This window comes from Lontra canadensis, unplaced genomic scaffold (assembly GCF_010015895.1).
Source record: "Lontra canadensis isolate GAN:19392208 unplaced genomic scaffold, GSC_riverotter_1.0 scaffold137, whole genome shotgun sequence".
Taxonomy (NCBI): domain Eukaryota; kingdom Metazoa; phylum Chordata; class Mammalia; order Carnivora; family Mustelidae; genus Lontra; species Lontra canadensis.
Window position 1 is genome coordinate 457,513 of NW_022631131.1, and position 18,897 is coordinate 476,409.

Consider the following 18,897-nt stretch of genomic DNA (forward strand, 5'->3'; position numbering starts at 1 on the left):
AGACTCCTAATTACAGAGAACTGATGGTTACCAGAGGGGAGGAGGATGGGGAGACTAGGGAAATAGGTGATGGGGATGAAGGAGGGCACTTGTCACGAGCACCGGGGCTTGTACGGAAGTGTTGAATCCCTGTACTGTACACCTGCAACTAATTACCACACTATATGGTAACCAGCTGAAATTAAAATAAAAACTTAAAATATATACATACACACAGAGAATCTATAATTAATTGAGGAAATGAGTTACAGATTTTTTTTTTTAAAGACTCTACTTAAAGTTCATCCCCCAGCTATAGTACCCACGGATTTCCAGCACCAAGGTCACCAAATTTTGTGAAAGCGCAGAACAGTAGACACAAAGAATAACATATTCTGGAATACTTAGAACTGATTTCCCTTTTCCAAAAAGTTTATGACTTTCAGAAACCCAACAGTGTACACCTGGAGGGAGCAGGATCTTGGGTACCTTTAGAGTGACGGTGACGGAGGGAACTGGGGATAGCAAGAGCACTTGGTCCACTGGCCCCAGACTGAGAGAGGACTGAGGGGAGAGAGACAGGGGACCCCCTACTGAGGATCTACTTCCCAAAGACTGGAGTTGGGTATCATTTTCGTGCTTTACAGGGGCTATAATCCAAGCTTCCCAATAACATCATCTGTGCAGATGAAGAAACTGAGGCTCAGGGAGGCTAAGTAACTTGTCCAAGACCACGTGGGTGGTAGTAAGTGGACAGAGACAGGATTAAGGTCTAGATATGTTCATCTCCAGTGCTCTTGCCTCTCCACGAGGTAACCCCAAGCTCATCTGGAATATTTTGCCCCGCAAATATAACCAAAACAAATGGATCTGTCTTAGTGAGGAAGGAAGAAGTGAAAATAGCAAGCTGTGGATCATTATGAGGTCAGGGCAGGGGGACAAGGTCATGGGGGAAGGATTCAGGAAGACAGTTAACTGTAGTAGAGATGGAATTATGTACCAAGCACTGACCAGGCACTTTTTACACATCACGTGATTTCATCCTCATAACCCTAAAAAGCAGTCATTTTACATGTAAGGAAACTGAAATTTAGGGATGTTAACTTACCCCAAGTCATAATGCTAAAAAAAGTGAAAGGGAAGCTGGGATTTGAACTTGGTCAGTTGGGTCTCAAAGCCCAAGTGCTCTTTCCACTGCACCCAGTGCCCGGAACAAGCAATGCTCTCCCAGTTCTTCTTCCCATAAATGCCCCAAACTAAAGTTTGGGTAACACTGTTCTATTAAGAGATTTAACCAGAAATTACATAGCAGTTGAACTGAAAAGAGCCTGCTTCCCATCATCTTGACCAAGAAATTTAATAGACAAAAAGACAGAGGCTTAGAATATACATTTTTAAATGCGGTGACCTGAACCTATGTATGAACACAGCTGACATTCTTCTAAGCCATGTCACTGAGGCTCATCAACAGGTTATCTACCCAATGGGGCTGGAGCCACGGTTGACAGCAAATTTCCCCACCAGATGGACCCAGCCAGTGGCTGGACAATGGCTCAACCCAGTCTCAACGGCCACCCAGCAATGGATGACAGAGAATCATCATAAAACGGGACCAGTCTTTGGGACAGGATTCTTTTCACTGAGCTGACTCAGACGCAGGTGGGAAGGTCAACCAACAGATCTCCACAGTAGGATAATTCCCCGTGCCAACAACTTACAGGTGGACCGCTAAACAGATTTCTATCTACACCAGATTCGCCATCTTCTGTCCCCACATTAAGTAGAAAAATCAAAGCTTATCTCTTTCTGTAGAAGGAGAGCCCTTCAGAAACTGCAATGAATCGCACCAGTAGCAGCTTCCTGAGGGCCCGATTCCACCCACATCTGGCTCTACTTGGGAGCTAAATTCAGCAGAAGTCTCCAGGGTCAACAAATGACCCTGAATAAAAATAGTCTTGGAAATCTGTCACAGAGAAGGAAAGGAAGCAAGACGGCAGGGTGATTCACTCCAAATGGCAGCTCCAAAACCCAAGTTCTCATTTCTGTCCCAATACGAAGCCAATGTGCAAAACAGGCACGGAGCAAGCTGTCCTTTTCCGAAGGCCTCTAAAAGTGGCTGCCAAAGAATTTCACATGGAAGCCAGAAAGATTTAGTGGGCCATTCACCTCTCCTACAAATCTAACTGCAGCTCCTTCTAAATAGAACTCTGAACCAACTGCAGAGTTACCCTTGCTCTAAGACCACCCAGAGTACCAAAGGTTTTGCCGCCGGCAGGAAAGAGGGACCTTTTGTTTCACCAAATTTTCCAAATGACCAAGCAGCCGCAGAGAAAGAGTACAGAGGTGGCGTGATGCGGGCGAGTGTGTGCGTGTGTGTACACACGTGCGTACATAATTCCATAACTCATCCCCCCTCCAACAAGTAAGCTGTATTAAAATAACTACAGGGCACCTGGGTGGCTCAGTTAAGTGGCTGCCCTCAGCTCAGGTTGGGATTCCAGGATCCCAGGGTCCTGGGATTGAGCCCCACTTTGGGCTCCCTGCTCAACGGGGAGCCTGCTTCTCCCTCTCCCTGCTGCTCCCCTTGCTTGTGCTCTCTTGCTCTCTCCCTGTCAAATGAATAAAAAAAATTTAAAAAAATAACTACAATATTTTAAGAAGACCGTACGCTTTTTTAAGTTAAGAATTCCACTGGTTGAAGAACAATCAACCAATATTTGACGGCTTACTGAACATGTTTAAAAATACATTGAACACATAGGTGCCCAGCATGACAGGAAACACAAGGGGACCTGAGATGGGTCTGCTTCACTGCCACCCACTTACACTGTCCCCTCCCAAAGCCCTGTATCTAATTTGGCATTCACAATTTATTCTCTTTTTCTTAAACCTGCCCCCCTCCAAACAGTAACGAGTTTTCAGGCTCACAGAACCTGAGCTGGACCCACCTCTGGATGACACTGTCTTTAAGGAGCTCACTGCTGGGTGGGAAGGCAGGCATGCAGGTTAACATCAACATAACCTGATACATTCTCTCCAACAGCTGGAACCAAGTGTCCAGGTGTCCCGGGTAGAGTAGAATGAACCCTGACTTGGAGGACTGGGAAAGGCTGCGAAGAACTCGTCTCAAAAGATGAGTAAGAGTGACAGGCAGAGTACATGAGCAGGGAAGGAGGAAGATATTCGTTGGAGCAAGAACAACTGAGGCCCACTGGCCTCAGCTGGGGATAATTTGCCCCCCTCCACAGGGGACATTTGGCAATATCTGGAAACATTTTCAGCTGTCATAAATGGGAGGAAAGTGGTACTACTGGCATCAGGTGGGTAGAGACCAGGGATGCTGGTAAACATCCTACGCACAGGACAGGGCCCCCCCCCAAAATAAAGAACTATCCAAGGCCAAGTGTAAAAAGCGCTGCAGTTGAGAAGCCTTGGTCTCAGCAAAGGTGTAACAGACACACTGTGTTCGGTTAAAAGGAGGAAGTTGCCTGTAAGTTTGGCAAATGGTGTTTCAGATGACTGCTTTTTATGGAAGAGAAAAACCAGTAAGGAAAGAGGGGAGGAAAAGTTAGATTTCCAAGGAGCCAAGATACGAGGCTAAGCAGATGCCTTATTTTCAGAAGGGAGCCATCACCAACAAAGTTAGGAAACTGGACCCTGGAAGCCTACGACGTATTTCACCGCCCCAGGAAGTGAAAAGCACATCTGTCTGGGATGTGGTCCTCGGCCCGGGCCCAGCCCTGAGCAGCAGCCTGCTTTCTCCTTTTTGCACACAGGACTAAGCAGGGACTGAGGGGGCACTGGGAGGACCAGTTGTTCCATGTAGCTCGCTCTCCTGAGACTCTCAGTTCGAGAGAGGGTGCAAAGCTGCTGCTAATGCCGGAAGAACTCAAGTACAGGAATGGCCCAGCAAAGGGTTCCAGGTCCCAAAAGGAAGTGGCTGCAAAGAAAGCAGAATATGGTGAGGATACTGTGGCTGGCGGTGCAAGTGGTCATCAGGGTTGTTGGCAGGAACCAGGCCTGACCATGAAGGCAGGAGGTGTCCTGTGTAGGAATCTTACTCCTGGGGACAGACCCTTGAAAAATGCAGCGAGGAGCTCACCACCACCACCAAAAAGAAAACCACCAGCACCTCCACCTCCACCAAAAAGGAAAAAGAAGGAAATAGAACAGCTCTCCCCCGGGCAAAGGACTTCTAGGAGAGAAAGCAAGCAGCCTTCAAAATACCAGCAGTTTTTCCTGCCAGGGTAAGAAACAGAAGTTGAAACTCCTTCACAGATATACTAACTCACACTAATCCATATCATTCCTTAAATCTGGCCTCATCCAGACTCACAAGCACATACACACACACACACACACCTACATCAATTTTTGAAAATAATAACAGTATGAGAAAAGTTACATCCATTGAAGATGTCTAAAAATCAACTGTTAGCTCCAAGAGGGGAAAAGGAGGTCAGCATAGTAGCAAAGTAAAAAGATAATTCTAAATGAATGTCATAAAAGCTTAGAAGAAGTAACTTTTTTCCTCTCTTTCTTCTTGCTCTACAGAAAGTGTTGTCACAAGGAATGTGTTATGTGCCCAGTGTTATGCTGGGGACTGCTATCAGGAAAATTACAATCAGGTCTGGACGACACAGACCCCTGAAACCAGTGTCACCTTCAGTACCTTATGTCACCGACCAGAAATGAAGAGCGCTGAGCAGAAGAGCCAGTGGCGGTTTGGGGGTGCGGTATGGGTTGAGGTGCAGAAGGCAGGACCTTCCTGACGGAAGTGAGAGAAGGAGCCACAGTCTGGGGAAGCCACGAATGATCGGGCTCATGCACACACATCCACTGAAAGATGAAACATGCAGATTTTGCCCATATAAAACCATAAATTACACTGCGTATGGCCCAACCACCTAAGTTCCAGGAGATGAAAACACTTCAACATCAAGAGCACTGGGACCTGCACTGTTTCTTGTCACTTTTTGCAAAGTGAAACAAATGTTTCAAGGGTCACAACAGCATGAGCCCGGAAGCTCATACAGCTAAACACTAGAACTGTCTGGAGGGATAACCGGGGGAAAGGAAATCCAAACTATCAGAGAGAGAGGATTGTTTTCCCTCTGGGTAATCAGGATTTACAATGGAAGAGGAGGGCAAGGGTCTGGCTACCAGGAACCTAATACTCCCAGCTTGCAAGTAAACCATGAACAGTCACCAAAGCTGTACACTGAGAACTGCAGCCAGTGCTCAGGGTTGTCAAGGATACACACAGATGAGACATGTACAGATACTTGCACATGTCTGCACGGCCAGGATCTTGACTGACTTGGTGACTGGGTGTAAATGCAGCCCTAGAAATCCTGGCATTAGCTAATGATTGGCTATAATTGGCTAATGAGTTGGTGATTCCACCCACAAGTCCCCAACACCAACTCCTTTCTCTCCAGACAACTTAGCATGTCCACTACCACCCAAAGAGAATCAGCTTTCATGCCTCCACTCCTCTGTTCATGCCACTGCATCCACCTGGAATGTTCTCCACCTAGACAAACCCTACCCATCCTTTGCAACTCATCTGAACCTCTCTCCCTCTCTGTGCTGTGTTTTGGAACCAGCCTAAAGTACCTCTCCCTCTCCTGAGCGCCAGAACAATTAGTGTGTGCAATTTGTTGGCAAAGAATCACCTAAGCTCTACAAAGCTTAACTCTTCTATTGTTGTCTTGATTTATTATTTAAATCAAGAGGAATTTCCACCTTTCTCCCAGTCTTTATTGGTATTGTCACCTCTTTGAGAGATAAGGATACATCTTACAGTTCTTGGGATCCTCCCACCTTACCTCTTGAAGTACGTTGCAAAATGTAGAACTAAATTGCAAGGTTAAGTTAGGCTCACTTTAATAATGTTTAAGATTCAGATGTCACGCGGAGAGAGTTTGGAAGCAGTAATACGTAAAAGCAGAAAAAGTAAGTGCTGAAAAATCTTGATGATCCTCACTATTTTACAAATTAAGAAACCCAGACACAGAGACTGGTTCAAGGTCAGCTTGTAATAGGTAGGTGCAGAACTCAGACCTGTGCCCCTGCTCCATACTCTGGGACATAGCAAAGTCTGGAGAAGAGCAGAAGAAGATCCTACAGGGTTTGCAATCCCCCAAATTAAAAGCTTTCTTTAAATTCATAAGTTAAAACGAACAGGGGTAATTATTACTGAGAAGTGGGGTTAGTTAAGCATTCAAACCTAAATCGTGATCTTCACTTCATAAACTTATGGAGTGAGATTTAGCTATAAACCTTACAAGAAATAGGGGTAGAACTTCCAGGAACCACCGCCCATCCCTGCCCTCCAAAGTCAGTTATGTTGAAACTCCATTTACTGTAATGTTTAACAACAAAAAAAAAAGTCAAAACTACTTTAAAGTTCTGTTTACATATTACTCTATCAGGAGAGAAATAATCACATGTAGTAGAGTTTCTAAAATAAATTCGCCTTGCAAGCCCATTTCAGGGCGTTGAGTTGTGACTACATTTTCAAGGATGTCAGGAACACAAGGGCTCCATCCATAACTCCTTGAAAAAAACTGAAAGCATGAATGCCTTGTCAAATTCAGACAGTTTATCTTGGCACTGGCAAGCAGAGCAGTCTCTTCGATGTCTGGAAACGTGTCTAATTACGTTTAGAAAGTAACTAAAAAATAGCCAGTGTCCCGGAGCAGACAGCTCAGGGACCACTACTGCATAGCATCCTGAGTGACAGGATGGAACTACGCCAGGAAAAAAAAAGGAGGAGAAAAAGAAAACCAAGTGTGAAACCGGGATGAGATCCGAATCTCTCTACAAAACAACCCTCCCGTCTTCCCAGGGCCTTCATGGCCACCACAACTCTCCCTAAAGTTTGCGTTTTCCTTTACTTTTGTTTCCATGAGGTCACCCGGCCCGCCCACATCACTTACCTGGGGAAGCGAGCTAGCCGGCCCTGCCCCAAGCGCAGCCTCCAGCCCGCACACCCCTCACACCCCTCCCCCCCACCCCCACCGCCGCGTCCGGACTGCACACAGGCCACCCGTCTCCCGAGGGCGCAGCCCTGGGGCTCGGCACGCCCCTCACCCCCCTAGACAGCCGCACCCCCCGGGCGTCCTCCTTGGGGAAGGCGCGACCACGGAGCTCGGCGGGCCACCGGACACCCCCGTCCGGACGCACCCCATCCCTCTAGTTTGGCCCCTGACACCTCCAATCCCGCCGCACCGCAAGGGCGCCCCTTCTCGGGAAAGCGCAGGCTCCCGCCGCGAAGCACGGCCGCTCCGCCCTCACCTGAGCCGGAGGTTGGCCATGAACTCCGGCATGGAGACGGTGTCCATCAGAACGAAGTCCGCCTTGCCGAACTCCAGGCTCTCCTGCTCCGCCATGGCGCCAGCGTACGGGCTCAGGTGGGCGCAGACGGGCTCAGGTGGGCGCGATAGGGCCGCAGGGGCCGGCGGGGTGCGCGCGGCGAGCTCGGGCGGGGCCGGGGCGGGGCCGCGGCGCGGGGCGCGGGGCCGCGGGGGAGGCGGTGCCGGGCGCCGGTCGGCGGGTCTGGGCCGGACGGAGGCCGCCCCGCTGCTCCTCGGCGCGCTCTCGGCCGGCGCGGCGCACCCAGCAGTTTCCGCTTCTCCCGCCGCAACTGCCCGGAGCAGTGGGGGTCGGGACTCTGAGACGGAGACGGCGGCGGCTGGTCCCGCCTCTGGCCTTGCTCTGGTCCCGGCCCCGCCCCGGCCCCTCCCCGGCCCGGCTCCGCCCCGCCCCTCCCCGCCCCGCCTACTGAGCCGCCGCTGCGGCGCAGGCAGCCTCCTCCTCACCTGGGCGGCGCGCACGCGCGGGGCGGGCGGCGGTGGCGCGCGCCGGCCCCAGCCAGGTCGGCGGGGCGCAGCGCCCCCTGGGGACGGGCGCTGGGATCTCAGGGAGGCGGCGCGGAGGAGCGCGGACGTAGGAGAGTGGGTGGAATCAGGTTTCCTGAATTGCCTGCACCGCGGTGTTTGATGGCTGCAAGCTGAGTTACCGAAGTAGCTCGCGGAGCTTTTTGCGGGGACAATTCCTTAGGATTCTACCACCTTGCCGCGAAGCCCACTCCTGCTCCTCTGCTCACGTCCTTTCCATCCTCGAAATGACGGTTCGTTCACAGACTGAGAGTAATAATAGCCAACACTTGGGGGACACCTAAAATGCCCAGAGCTTTTCTAAGCGCGTTAGGGAATTCCAGTAACTCGCCACACCGCTGGGAAGTGTGGAAGCTGCAGTTTCATCTAGGTCACTCGACTTAGAAGCCGCATGGCAGAATGCTTTCCTTCCTGAGTGTTCCGTGGTCCACCTTTCTGTTGCACTCATCTGAGCACGTTGCCTTATGTTACTAAGAAGTTTTTAATATATGTATGTTCCACCTCCCTAGGATTATTGTAGACTTCTTGAGCATGGGGCCATGGCCTAAATTGCTTCATATCCCCGCTGGCACTCACCAAGCAACTATCATGCTGCCTTGCACATGTAGATACGAAATTTGCTCTGGTTCAGTGGAGAGAAATGAGTTCTAAGTGTTCTCCAACTTACGGATGTGCTGGTTGAGCTTGGAAAAGTCTTTTGGAACTTTGACTACGTTTTTCCCAATGAAAATATATTATAAATGACTTTCTAAGGCAGCTGCACCTCTTCAGCTGTGTGTTTCCATTAAGACCATCTTCTAGGAAATCTAGAGGCTCCCAAGGACCTGGCTGGGCTCCAGCTCTATGGCTGAATTTGAGATGAGTAAACCCGGCGGAAGGACCCCGCTCAAGGCTTGCTTCAGCTGCCAACAACCCACACTAGCCAAGAGAGAGGGGAGGGCAGCTTGATCACCTCTGGAGTTAACACCTCTGCCATAAGAAAGCCATCCCCAACCCCGGCACAGGAAGAGCTGGGTTGCAGTCTACCATTAGCAGCCTTCTTCTTCAGAAGACACCTCTCTGGATCCTCAGTGTCCTCATTTTGGAATAAGACCCTTAGGCTAGCACTTTCCAAGGTAGGACTGTCTTTTGCTTGGGTCATTATGGGGGCCGGTCAGTAATTGCATAATATAGTACACTCCTAAAATGTTTGTTTTGGTGTGTTGTAAAGTAAGTAGAACTGAACTTCAAAAATAAAAGGAAGGGGCGCCTGGGTGGCTCAGTGGGTTAAAGCCTCTGCCTTCCGCTCAGGTCATGATCCCAGAGTCCTGGGATCAAGCCCCGCATCAGGCTCTCTGCTTGGCAGGGAGCCTGCTTCCTCCTCTCTCTCTGCCTGCCTCTGTCTACTTGTGATCTCTCTCTCTGTCAAATAAATAAATAAAATGTTTAAAAAATAAAATAAAATAAAAGGAAGAAATCGTAAATTTTGTGCCAATTGAAGTGACCAGGGACTCCACTCAATGACCCATTGGAAATGGATGCATGTGTATTCTCTGAGCCCTGGGGTTGTTAGAGCAAAAGTCATTCAACAGTGGGTAGGATCTACAATGGGATGCAGCTAGGATTTTCAAATGGCCAAAGCAAAGGAATTCTTGTTTGTTTGTTTTTTTTTATCAATATCTTATATAGGAGCCTGATGTATACATATACACAACATATGCAAAGTGCATTTTATAAATTTATAAGCCCAAATTAATATAAAATCCGGGATGAGACCAATGAGGCTCTTTTGAAGAATCCGTATCTGTCGGTTGGGGATCACCATCCCCTTAAATCAGCTTCGGGATTCCAACTTACTTTTGAACACTGTTTTGGTTGTACAGTATCAAGAAAATTCTGATTTACATGGCTATGTAGTAATTTGTTACTTGTAGTTTTACACCCAGCCTTTTTAAAGGCCAGAGCACAACTATAATCTTATCAATCAATGACACATTTACAAGAAGTTCTGATATATGCAGAGATGACAGGAGTGACAAAACACTACAATCTGCATTCAAACAAGGTCATATAGAGCAGGATAGCTCACTATTACTCTTCTTCATGATAACATTTAGATATAAACACATTTGGATGTGTATGCTTGTGTTACGGTTTAAAATATACTAAAAAAACAAAATAAAAGTTAAAATCACCAATAATCAGCCACACTGAGATCATGAGTGATGTGATGAGTGATATAATGATCTCCTTAGAAAGACATAACATCACTTACCTGCTTAAAATAGCACCCACTGAATCTGATCATGAAGAAACATCACATTAATTCACATAAGGGACATTCTACAAAAAAACCGATCTGTAATCTTGAAAAATATCTATGGCTTGAAAGACAAGGGAAGGCCAAGAGGCTGGTCCAGGCTCGAGGGGCCTAAAGAGACCACAGCTAAAGGCCATATGTGACCTGGACTGGATTTTTGACCAGAAAAATGTAAAGGATTTAAAAAAAAATTTTTTTTAAGATTTTATTTATTTATTTGACAGACAGAGATTACAAGTAGGCAGAGAGGCAGGCAGAGAGAGAGGAGGAAGTAGGCTCCCTGCTGAGCAGAGAGCCTGATGTGGGGCTCGATCCCAGGACTCTGAGATCATGACCTGAGCTGAAGGCAGAGGCTTTAACCCACTGAGCCACCCAGGTGCCCCAATGTAAAGGATTTTTAACTCTAGGAAACAAACTGAGGGCTGCTGGGGGGGAGTTGGAGGGGGAGTAGTAACTGGGTAACAGGCATTAAGGAGGACATGGGACGGAATGAGCACTGGGTATTCTGTGCAATTGATGAATCACTAAATTCTACCCCTGAAACAAATAATACACTCTAGGTTAACTAAATTGAATTTAAATACAAAAAAATTTTTAGGAAAGGAAAAATGTAAAGGACGTTATTGGGACAATCGGTGAAACCTGAACGCAGACTGTAAATTAAATAGTAAGTTTGAAATGATTTCAAAATGTAAAGTTAAAAATCAAGTAACAGTCTAAAACTGTTCTAACATAGGGACACCTGGGTGGCTCAGTCGTTAAGCCTCTGCCTTCAGCTCAGGTCATGATCCTGGGGTCCTGGGATGGAGCCCCGCATCGGGCTCCCTGCTCAGCGGGAAGCCTGCTTCTCCCTCTCCCACTCCCTCTGCTTGTGTTCCCTCTCTCGCTGTCTCTCTCTCTGTCAAATAAATAAGGAAAATCTTAAAAAACAAAAATTTAAAAAACTGTCCCAACATCAAAATTTTTTTTTCAAGGAATCAAATAATACTTAGAAGTGAAAGTCACATCAGACGTTTGCAGATATTCCAGAACTGAAAAATCAGCGTGCACACTGAAAACCCTGGTACAGAGTATCTGTACTCTCCTTGCCATAGATATGCTAACAGGTTATAAACACTGAACAGACAATTCTAAGAACAAAAACTCATTTAAATAATCTTTTAAATATGTTTTCATAATTTAAATAATTTATTGTTTACCTTCGTTGCCATATAAATATGCCCCAGGGAGGGCACAATCTGTCCTCTGCCTGAAATTCCCTTCTCTGTTGTCCCAGTCCTCACCCCTCTGGCCTAGCTCACTTCTGCTCTTCCGGTAGCTCTGCCCCAACATCACTTCCTCCAAGAAGGCTTCCATGATTTCTTATGTCAGGGTTGGCTGTCCCTCCTCCGTGCCTCCAACAGCACCCTGGAAGTGTCCTTCCCATTGCAGACTGAATGCACTTGAGCCTGTTGTCCTTGTCTCATGAGAGAGAGGGCATGAGGGCTGGAGGCTGTGTCTGTTCTAGTCTCGGGGGTAAGTCTAGCACCCAATAGCACGGTGCCTCACATGTAAAGCTTCTAATAAACACGTGCTGAATAGATAAATATGGAACAGTCTATGAATCTGTGAGTTGTGCAATGTGAGGTGGTAAATCCACCCCCTCCCTTGGTAGACTTTCTGCATTAAAGTCAGTCTTTGTGCGGTGTTTATCTTATTCTCATCTCCTGTCCCTGGAAACAGGTCCCGGGGCTGTGTTCACTTCTCTCCTGGGCCAGGCCTGAGCACTATATGTTCACATAAACAAAAGCTCTTGTTCCAAAAACCTCTCTGTGGTTGACAGCTGCTACAGGGAATCTGCTCTGGGTTATCTGTGAAAATCAACTCTGAATATTCCAAAGCAAATATTTGCTCGCGATTCTCCTCTCCCAGAATGCTTCTGGGCTGCCCTACCCTCCCTATCTTTACCAGGTGCCCAGCAACCAGGAAGACAGCTCACTTCAGCACGAGTCCTGCAAAACAGAAGCAAGAAGGCCAGGGAAAATATAGTATAGTCAAAGGTATTTTATACATTTATTTTATAAGCCCAAATTATTCTGGAGCAGAAGTAGAAAGGCAAATTTATGTTGCAAAATAACTTTATAATGTGCTTAGCTCCATATATAAATGAGGTGGAATTCTCTTCCTTAGATACTATCCAAAGCACGCTTCCTCCTCTTTCATGCCAAAGATTGGATTTGAACTATGAATAGTACATCAAAGGCTATATATACATATATATATATATATTTTTTTTCTCTCTCTCTATCTGTGGTTTTTGAAGCTTAAGTGCTTTAAAGTAAAAGCAGACCCAAGAGTTGCCTCCCTGGTGTCACTGATGACTTGACCACCTGTGGCCCTTCTCACCTCCCCTCACCCCTGCTTTTCATTCTGTAGACATCTCATAGGACAAAGGAAAGGGAAACTTCATAGCCAAGTTCACTGCCATACACTGCCCTGAAAGCCCAGCAAATGACTTAAAAGCTTCATCCTCTCACCTATAGCTAGCTATTAAAGACAAAGGATCAGCCAGACAATTGATAAAGACCGGGTTCTGGGTTCTAGGGGTTTCTTCCCCTGCTGTCCCTGTGGCCCAGCTGTGCTTACCTGTGACAGTGTTGAGTTGGGGACAAGGATCTTCCCTTAGCTCTTTGGAATGGTTGATACTGCAGACAGAGCCCCTTTTAACATAATCAGCCTAAGCAGAGAGGAGGTTGGGATATATCAGCTGAAGAGAGGGAGGAGATGGAGGAGGAGAAGGAAGGGGACTGCCACTGCCGGAGTCTTAAGGTAGCAGGTGGGCAATAGCAAGACATTGGTTCTCAATTTTTAGGTCTTGTTGTCCTTTGATGAAAACATGTGGACTTCCCTTCCCAAGACAAATGTATTAAGCACATCCACAGAACAGTTCACACACGGACCCCTCTGCCCCTCTGCCCCTCTGCCCAAAATAACCTGTCTGTGGATCCCGAATTAAGAAGCCCTCAGCTAACGGAAGGGTCACACCACAGGTTCGAATCATTGGGGAATGGGGAAGAATTTAAGAAAACTGTCGTCATGGGCATCCTGTGAGTCACCAGACAGGGCCTGCCCCAACAGCATACTGCCCAGTGTGGGCAGAAGACCCACGTATTTATGGGCACAGGAAAGACAGTGTCATGGTAAGGGAGGACATAGCCTGGGACAGCCTCCAGAACTTCTCCTGCCTATGACAGCATAGTTCCCAACTATAAACATTTCCCTGCGATGTTTCCTCTTTGCTAATTACAGAAGTGCTTATCACACTGAGTTGGAGTTGGCTGTCCAGGCCTGTCCCTAACATCTCCCAGATGGAGGCCATGCCTTCCTCATCCTTTTATCTCCAGCCCTCAAGTCACGCCTACCGCCCCATAGGTATTTCTCAAATTGAATAGGTGAATTAATTAGCGAGTTTATTTATTAGTAAATGGATGTGTGTAGGTGTAGCATTATATTTCAAGGAGCATGTGGCATTTCTCTAAGCCCCAAGCCAAAAAAATCATCAACTCTCAAGTTACTCTGGCCATTGGAAATGGTTCTAGAGCTAGAAAACTTGGAGGGTGTGATAGAAACCCATGAGAGGGAGAACAACAAGGCATATCCATAATAGATTCATGGAGGGATGGTGTCTTTTATTTTTTTAATTATTTATTTATTTGACAGAGAGAGACAGGGAGAGAGGGAACATGAGCAGGAGGAGTGGGAAAGGGAGAAGTAAGCTTCTTGCTGAGCAGGGAACCCGATGTGGGGCTGGATCCCAGCACCCTGGGATCAGGGCCTGAGCGGAAAGCAGATGCTGAACGACTGAGCCACCCAGGCACCCTGGATGGATGGCATCTTAAGGCGGAATGTATCAAACTTTAAAGTGTGTAAGAATCACTTGGGATTTTGTTAGACATGCAGAGTCTCAGGTCCTACCTCCAACCAACTGAATCAAAATCTGCATTTGACAAGATCCCCAAATGTTACTGCTGCTGGTTTGTAGACCAGACTTTTTTTTTTTTTTAACGTAATCTCTATGTCCAACGTGGGGTTTGAACTTACAACTCTGAGGTCAAGTCCCCTGCTCTACTGACTGAGCCAGCCAAGCATCCCTGCAGACCATGCTTTGCATAGCAAGATTCTAAGGGGTCTTAATGGTTGTATAATCAAATGCATACCCCTGGGGAAACTGAGAGCCAAGAAGAGCTGCTGCCTTTGACTAGGTCAGAGTGAGGCGCTGTTAGAACTAGGACCAGACCCTAAAGCTTCTGATTTGAATGGTGGGTGGTCTCCACTATCCAGTGTGGACATTCATCTGTGAGACAAGATGCAGGGGGAGGAAGATAGACAAGCAAGGGAGGGTAGCACCCTAGATCTTCTCTGGGTAACCCCAGTCTCTCTACCCCTATTTTTAAATTGGGGTAGGTATTTTAAATGGAGGGGGCTGATGTCCTTCTTTTCTTCTGTACTTTTTTTCTCCTCCTCTAAAAGCTTGGCAGAGGGGCACCTGGGTAGCTCAATCAGTGAAGCATCTGCCTTCAGCTCAGGTCATGATCCCAGAGTCCTGGGACTGAGTCCCCACTTCGGGCTCCATGCACAGCAGGGACCCTGCTTTTCCCTCAGCTAGCCATTCCCCCTGCTTGTGCTCTCTCTCTCTCTCTTTCTGACAAATAAATGAATAAAATTTAAAAAAAAAAACACCCCACACTGTTTAAATAAATAAATAAATAAATAAATGAAAGCAAGCTTGGCAGAGAGGTTAAATAAGATATTTCTAGGGCTGGGAAAAATTCAGATTTCCTTTCTTCCCTCCACCTGACAAAGTAGCAAGTGGTCAGTACCAGTATCATCCACCATTAGTATCAGTTAGTATCTACAGAGCTGACACTCCAGGAAGAGTGCGACATCATTCCCAAGGTGACATCTTCTAATCTGCCCACCAGACCCCCTCTCCTTCTGCCATTCACCTGGAGTTTCTCAAATGGTGAGCTGTAGCAGTAGTCATCTCCTAGAATTAAGGTCACAAAATATGATGATGTTAAAATGCACCATGCGACCCTTTTTCCATTCAACTGGATTAATTCTCCAGAACTATCCAGAGGTAGAAATAGTATGAGCAGTACTTCTATTCAAATTCTGACAACCTGACCCCCCAAAGACATGATTTAGGGGGAAAGCAGAATCCACAAAACCTAGGAGAACTCGGAGGCCATGTGATCTAATATCCCACCCAATGTCCAGATCCCCTCTACAAAAAGCTGCAATGAGTGGACCTACCTGGGCCAATTGACTCAGTAGGCCTGCCCCATGTCATGTAGACATCTCCACATAAAAGCAGACTCCAATGCGCTTTAACTCAGGCTGACTCCTCAAGTCACTGCCCAGACTCACTCCATGCCCTGAATTCCAATTGTCCCATTTTCTGCTCTTGTTACTCATTATCCCTATTTATGAGCCTGGTTTGTCCTTTGGAGCTGATATCCCACCAAGATAGGACCCGGTTGGAGTGAATTATAATCAAGGAGGGAGGCCAAGGTCATGGCCAGTGAAGGAAGAGCCTTTGATTTTTCTTTTCTTCGATTTTCTTTCTTTTCGAATTCCCTTTCAGAGTTTCTATCCATAGAATTCCAACACTAATATTGTTAATCTGTGCAAAGTCTGCTTTCTCAATGTCTAAGGTCTATGTCTGTGCTCAGCCACATCACAGTCACTTTCTCTTAGTGTCCCCACCCTTTCTAACTCTTTAATTACCTCTTCTCTAACTGAGTAGTGCTCTGACCAGAGCAGCATTTTCCCCAGACTCAGGAGACAATGGTGGTACAGTGGTACCCAAGATTTAGATACCTGTACTAAAGCATAGGATGGGGCTTGGGGAATCTTCATTTTTATAAGCAGTTCAGGAGACTTCACTGCAGGTAGACAGGAGGCCTAACTTCCAGAAATATTGATGGGAATTTTGGAGTCAGACACATCGGGGTTCAGTTCCTAGCCTTGCAACTTACTGCCTATGTGACTTTGAACACATTAATTTATCTTTATAAGCCCCAGTTTTCTCATCTCTTTTTAAAAAAAAATTTTTTTTATTTATTTGATGGAGAGGGCAAGCATGAGCAGGGTTGGGATGGGGGAGAGCGGAGGGAGAAGCAGGCTCCCTGCTAAGCAGGGAGCCCAAGGCAGGGCTCGATCCCAGGACCTTGGGATCATGACCTGAGCTAAAGGCAGATACTTAACCACTGAGCCACCCAGGCACCCCTCCTCATCTCTTTTAAAGAGATGATAGCTTTCATCTCTGTGTATTAAAACCATGAAACAAAATGTCTATGTAGTGCTGTGTATAATTCAAGGCAAGTACTGAGCTTTTGATAAATAAAAGTTAGCATTGCTGTTAGTGTAACTGCTTCTTTTATCATCAGGATAGGGAACTTATTAACAGGTGATTCATTGCATGTCTTTTTTAGCTGACTGAGATTTCTAATAGATACTGGTGTGGCTCCTGATCACCCCATAACTTTCTCCTATGTCAGTTTTGGGATTCCTCTCAGTAATTTATCACCATTTCTATGCATAGCCATGGGCCTTGCCCTTAGAAGGGGATCACACCTTGCTATTTATTTAAAAGTTTCATTTACTTATTTGAGAAAGAGAGAGTTCACGAGCGTGGGGGAGGGGTGGAGGGAGAAGCAGACTCTCCACTGAACAAGGAGCCCGATTCAGGGCTCCATCTCAGGACCTTGGGATCATGACCTGAGCCAAAGGCAGACAACAAACTGAGCCACCCAGCTGCTCAAAATTTGCTATTTTTGCATGAGTGAGCGCCGTCTGCTCAAGACTTCCATGCTACACTCCCACAGCAACACCACCTCTGTTCTCACCCTTTACCTGTGCTCTCCAGCATCTTCTGGACGTCATAGTGCTACTTTGGATCCCCGCTGGCCCTGAGTGACCAGTGAAAAGTGCCATTCCACTGAGAATGATTTTTGCCTGTTTATATTTACTTCGTTGCATTACAACTTCCAGTTCAGGGGCACCTGGTTGGGTGGCTCAGTTGGTTAAGCGTCTGCCTTCAGCTCAGGTCATGATCCCAGAGTCCTGGGATCGAGTCCCACATCAGGCTCCCTGCTTAGCAGGGAGTCTGCTTCTCGCTCTCCCTCTGCTCCCTACCTCTGCTTGTGGTCTCTCTCAAATAAATAAATAAAACCTTTAAACCTAAAACAAAACTTCTAGTTCATTTTATCATATAATATACACTCTTGTGCATACATTGCCTTTTTAACTAGAGAGATCATGAGAGATGAAGCCAGGAAAAGAGAGTAGAGTTGAGGGGGTGGGTGGGACATGCCTTGACAGCCAGGTGGGTGATGGGGAACCGCTTTTTCCTTTCACAGAAGTGTTGGGTGGAGTTCTGTCGTTGTTAGCAAAGAACCATTCACAGGAATTGAGTCTGCACTAGGGATTGGCTGTGTCCCAAGTGCTCCCTCAATGAATGAAGACACATGGCAGCTGTGCCGAGCACACCTGTGTAACTACAAGGATTGGAGGGCTCTGGTGTTTGGGTTTGGAAGGTGGTGGAGCATAGGGTTAGAAGCAGAGGCTCAGGAGCTGGTTCTGCGCCCCCCCCCCCATCCCCCGTGCACTGTATGTGACCTTGGGCAGGCCACTTGAGCCTGCTGAGACTTAGTTTCCTCGTCTGTAAAGTGAGAGTATACTAATATCCTGCCTCCTAAAGTTGCCGTGAGAATTACGGGCAGTAAAGGACGTCCCGCACTTCGTATGGGGGCTGGGACCTCAGGCTCCATAACTGGGAGCTGACAGTCTTATTGGAAGCCACCAGTCCCTGGGACTGGGCCTTTAGTGCAGCTCATCACTGAGACAGGAGAGGGTGTCTCTTGTCGTCTGGTTCTTTTCTTCCTTGGACACCCTGGCTCTCTGGTGTCCTCTTATCTGTTGGTCGGTGTCAGGATGGTCGCTTCCTTGTAGCTGAGCTGATAACGCTAACTGCAAGGAGTTCATGACCTCTCCGTCTACCGTGTCTCAATCTTCACTCTTGCGTCCTGGGGTCCCTATTCCTGCTTCATCACCTGAATTCCCAATTGCCGTGACATACCCCAGGGAGTCTTCCCGGTGCAAATGCAGATACCCACAGCAGATCCATGCAGAGCTGCCCCTTCCGCCCCAAACCCTGGTCCCGTGCAGTTGCTTCAGAAAGGTTTTATAGACCAGTGAGTCCTAAATCTGGCTGGTCCATAGATTCCCCAGTGCTGCTTTAGCAAAAAATCAATTTCCTGGATTCTGCTCCCAATCCTTTCGAATTGCGGTTTTTGTAGCAAAGAACCACTCTAATAAGAACACCTGGAGTTACTCCACACGTAAAAGGAATAACTTCGGATATCAGTGTTGCCGGGTAAATCAGTGACCATTACATCAAAGTGGTCATCCTCTCTATTGCATGGGCTCAAGCAGAGGAAAGCTTAACGTTTTGAGTTTCCCACCTCAAGCCCCTTTCCAGAATGTACCATAAGCCTGCTTTAGACTCTACACTTATTATTTCTTAACTATTCTGGAGAGTATTTATCTCCGGCAGGTGCACTCACTAATCACTAATTTTATTAGGAAAGAGTGCCTTCCAGCTCTCCCTATAAAACCTCTTCTGGGCAGGGGGGTGGTTGTTCGCTTGCCTACAGCTAGTGCTATAACCTA

The 18,897-nt window shown here is 47.0% G+C and overlaps 1 protein-coding gene across 1 annotated transcript in view; it reads right to left on the reverse strand.

Annotated features, from left to right (window-relative positions):
* The window catches only part of MYO1D (myosin ID), a 335,010-nt gene extending 327,366 nt beyond the window's left edge, over positions 1–7,644 (reverse strand). Inside the window, exon 1 of the mRNA XM_032843261.1 lies at positions 7,282–7,644. Within this exon, the coding sequence (XP_032699152.1) occupies positions 7,282–7,376 (95 nt within the window). The 5' untranslated portion in view covers positions 7,377–7,644. The remainder of the gene's footprint in view (positions 1–7,281) is intronic.
* Positions 7,645–18,897: the final 11,253 nt, after the last annotated feature.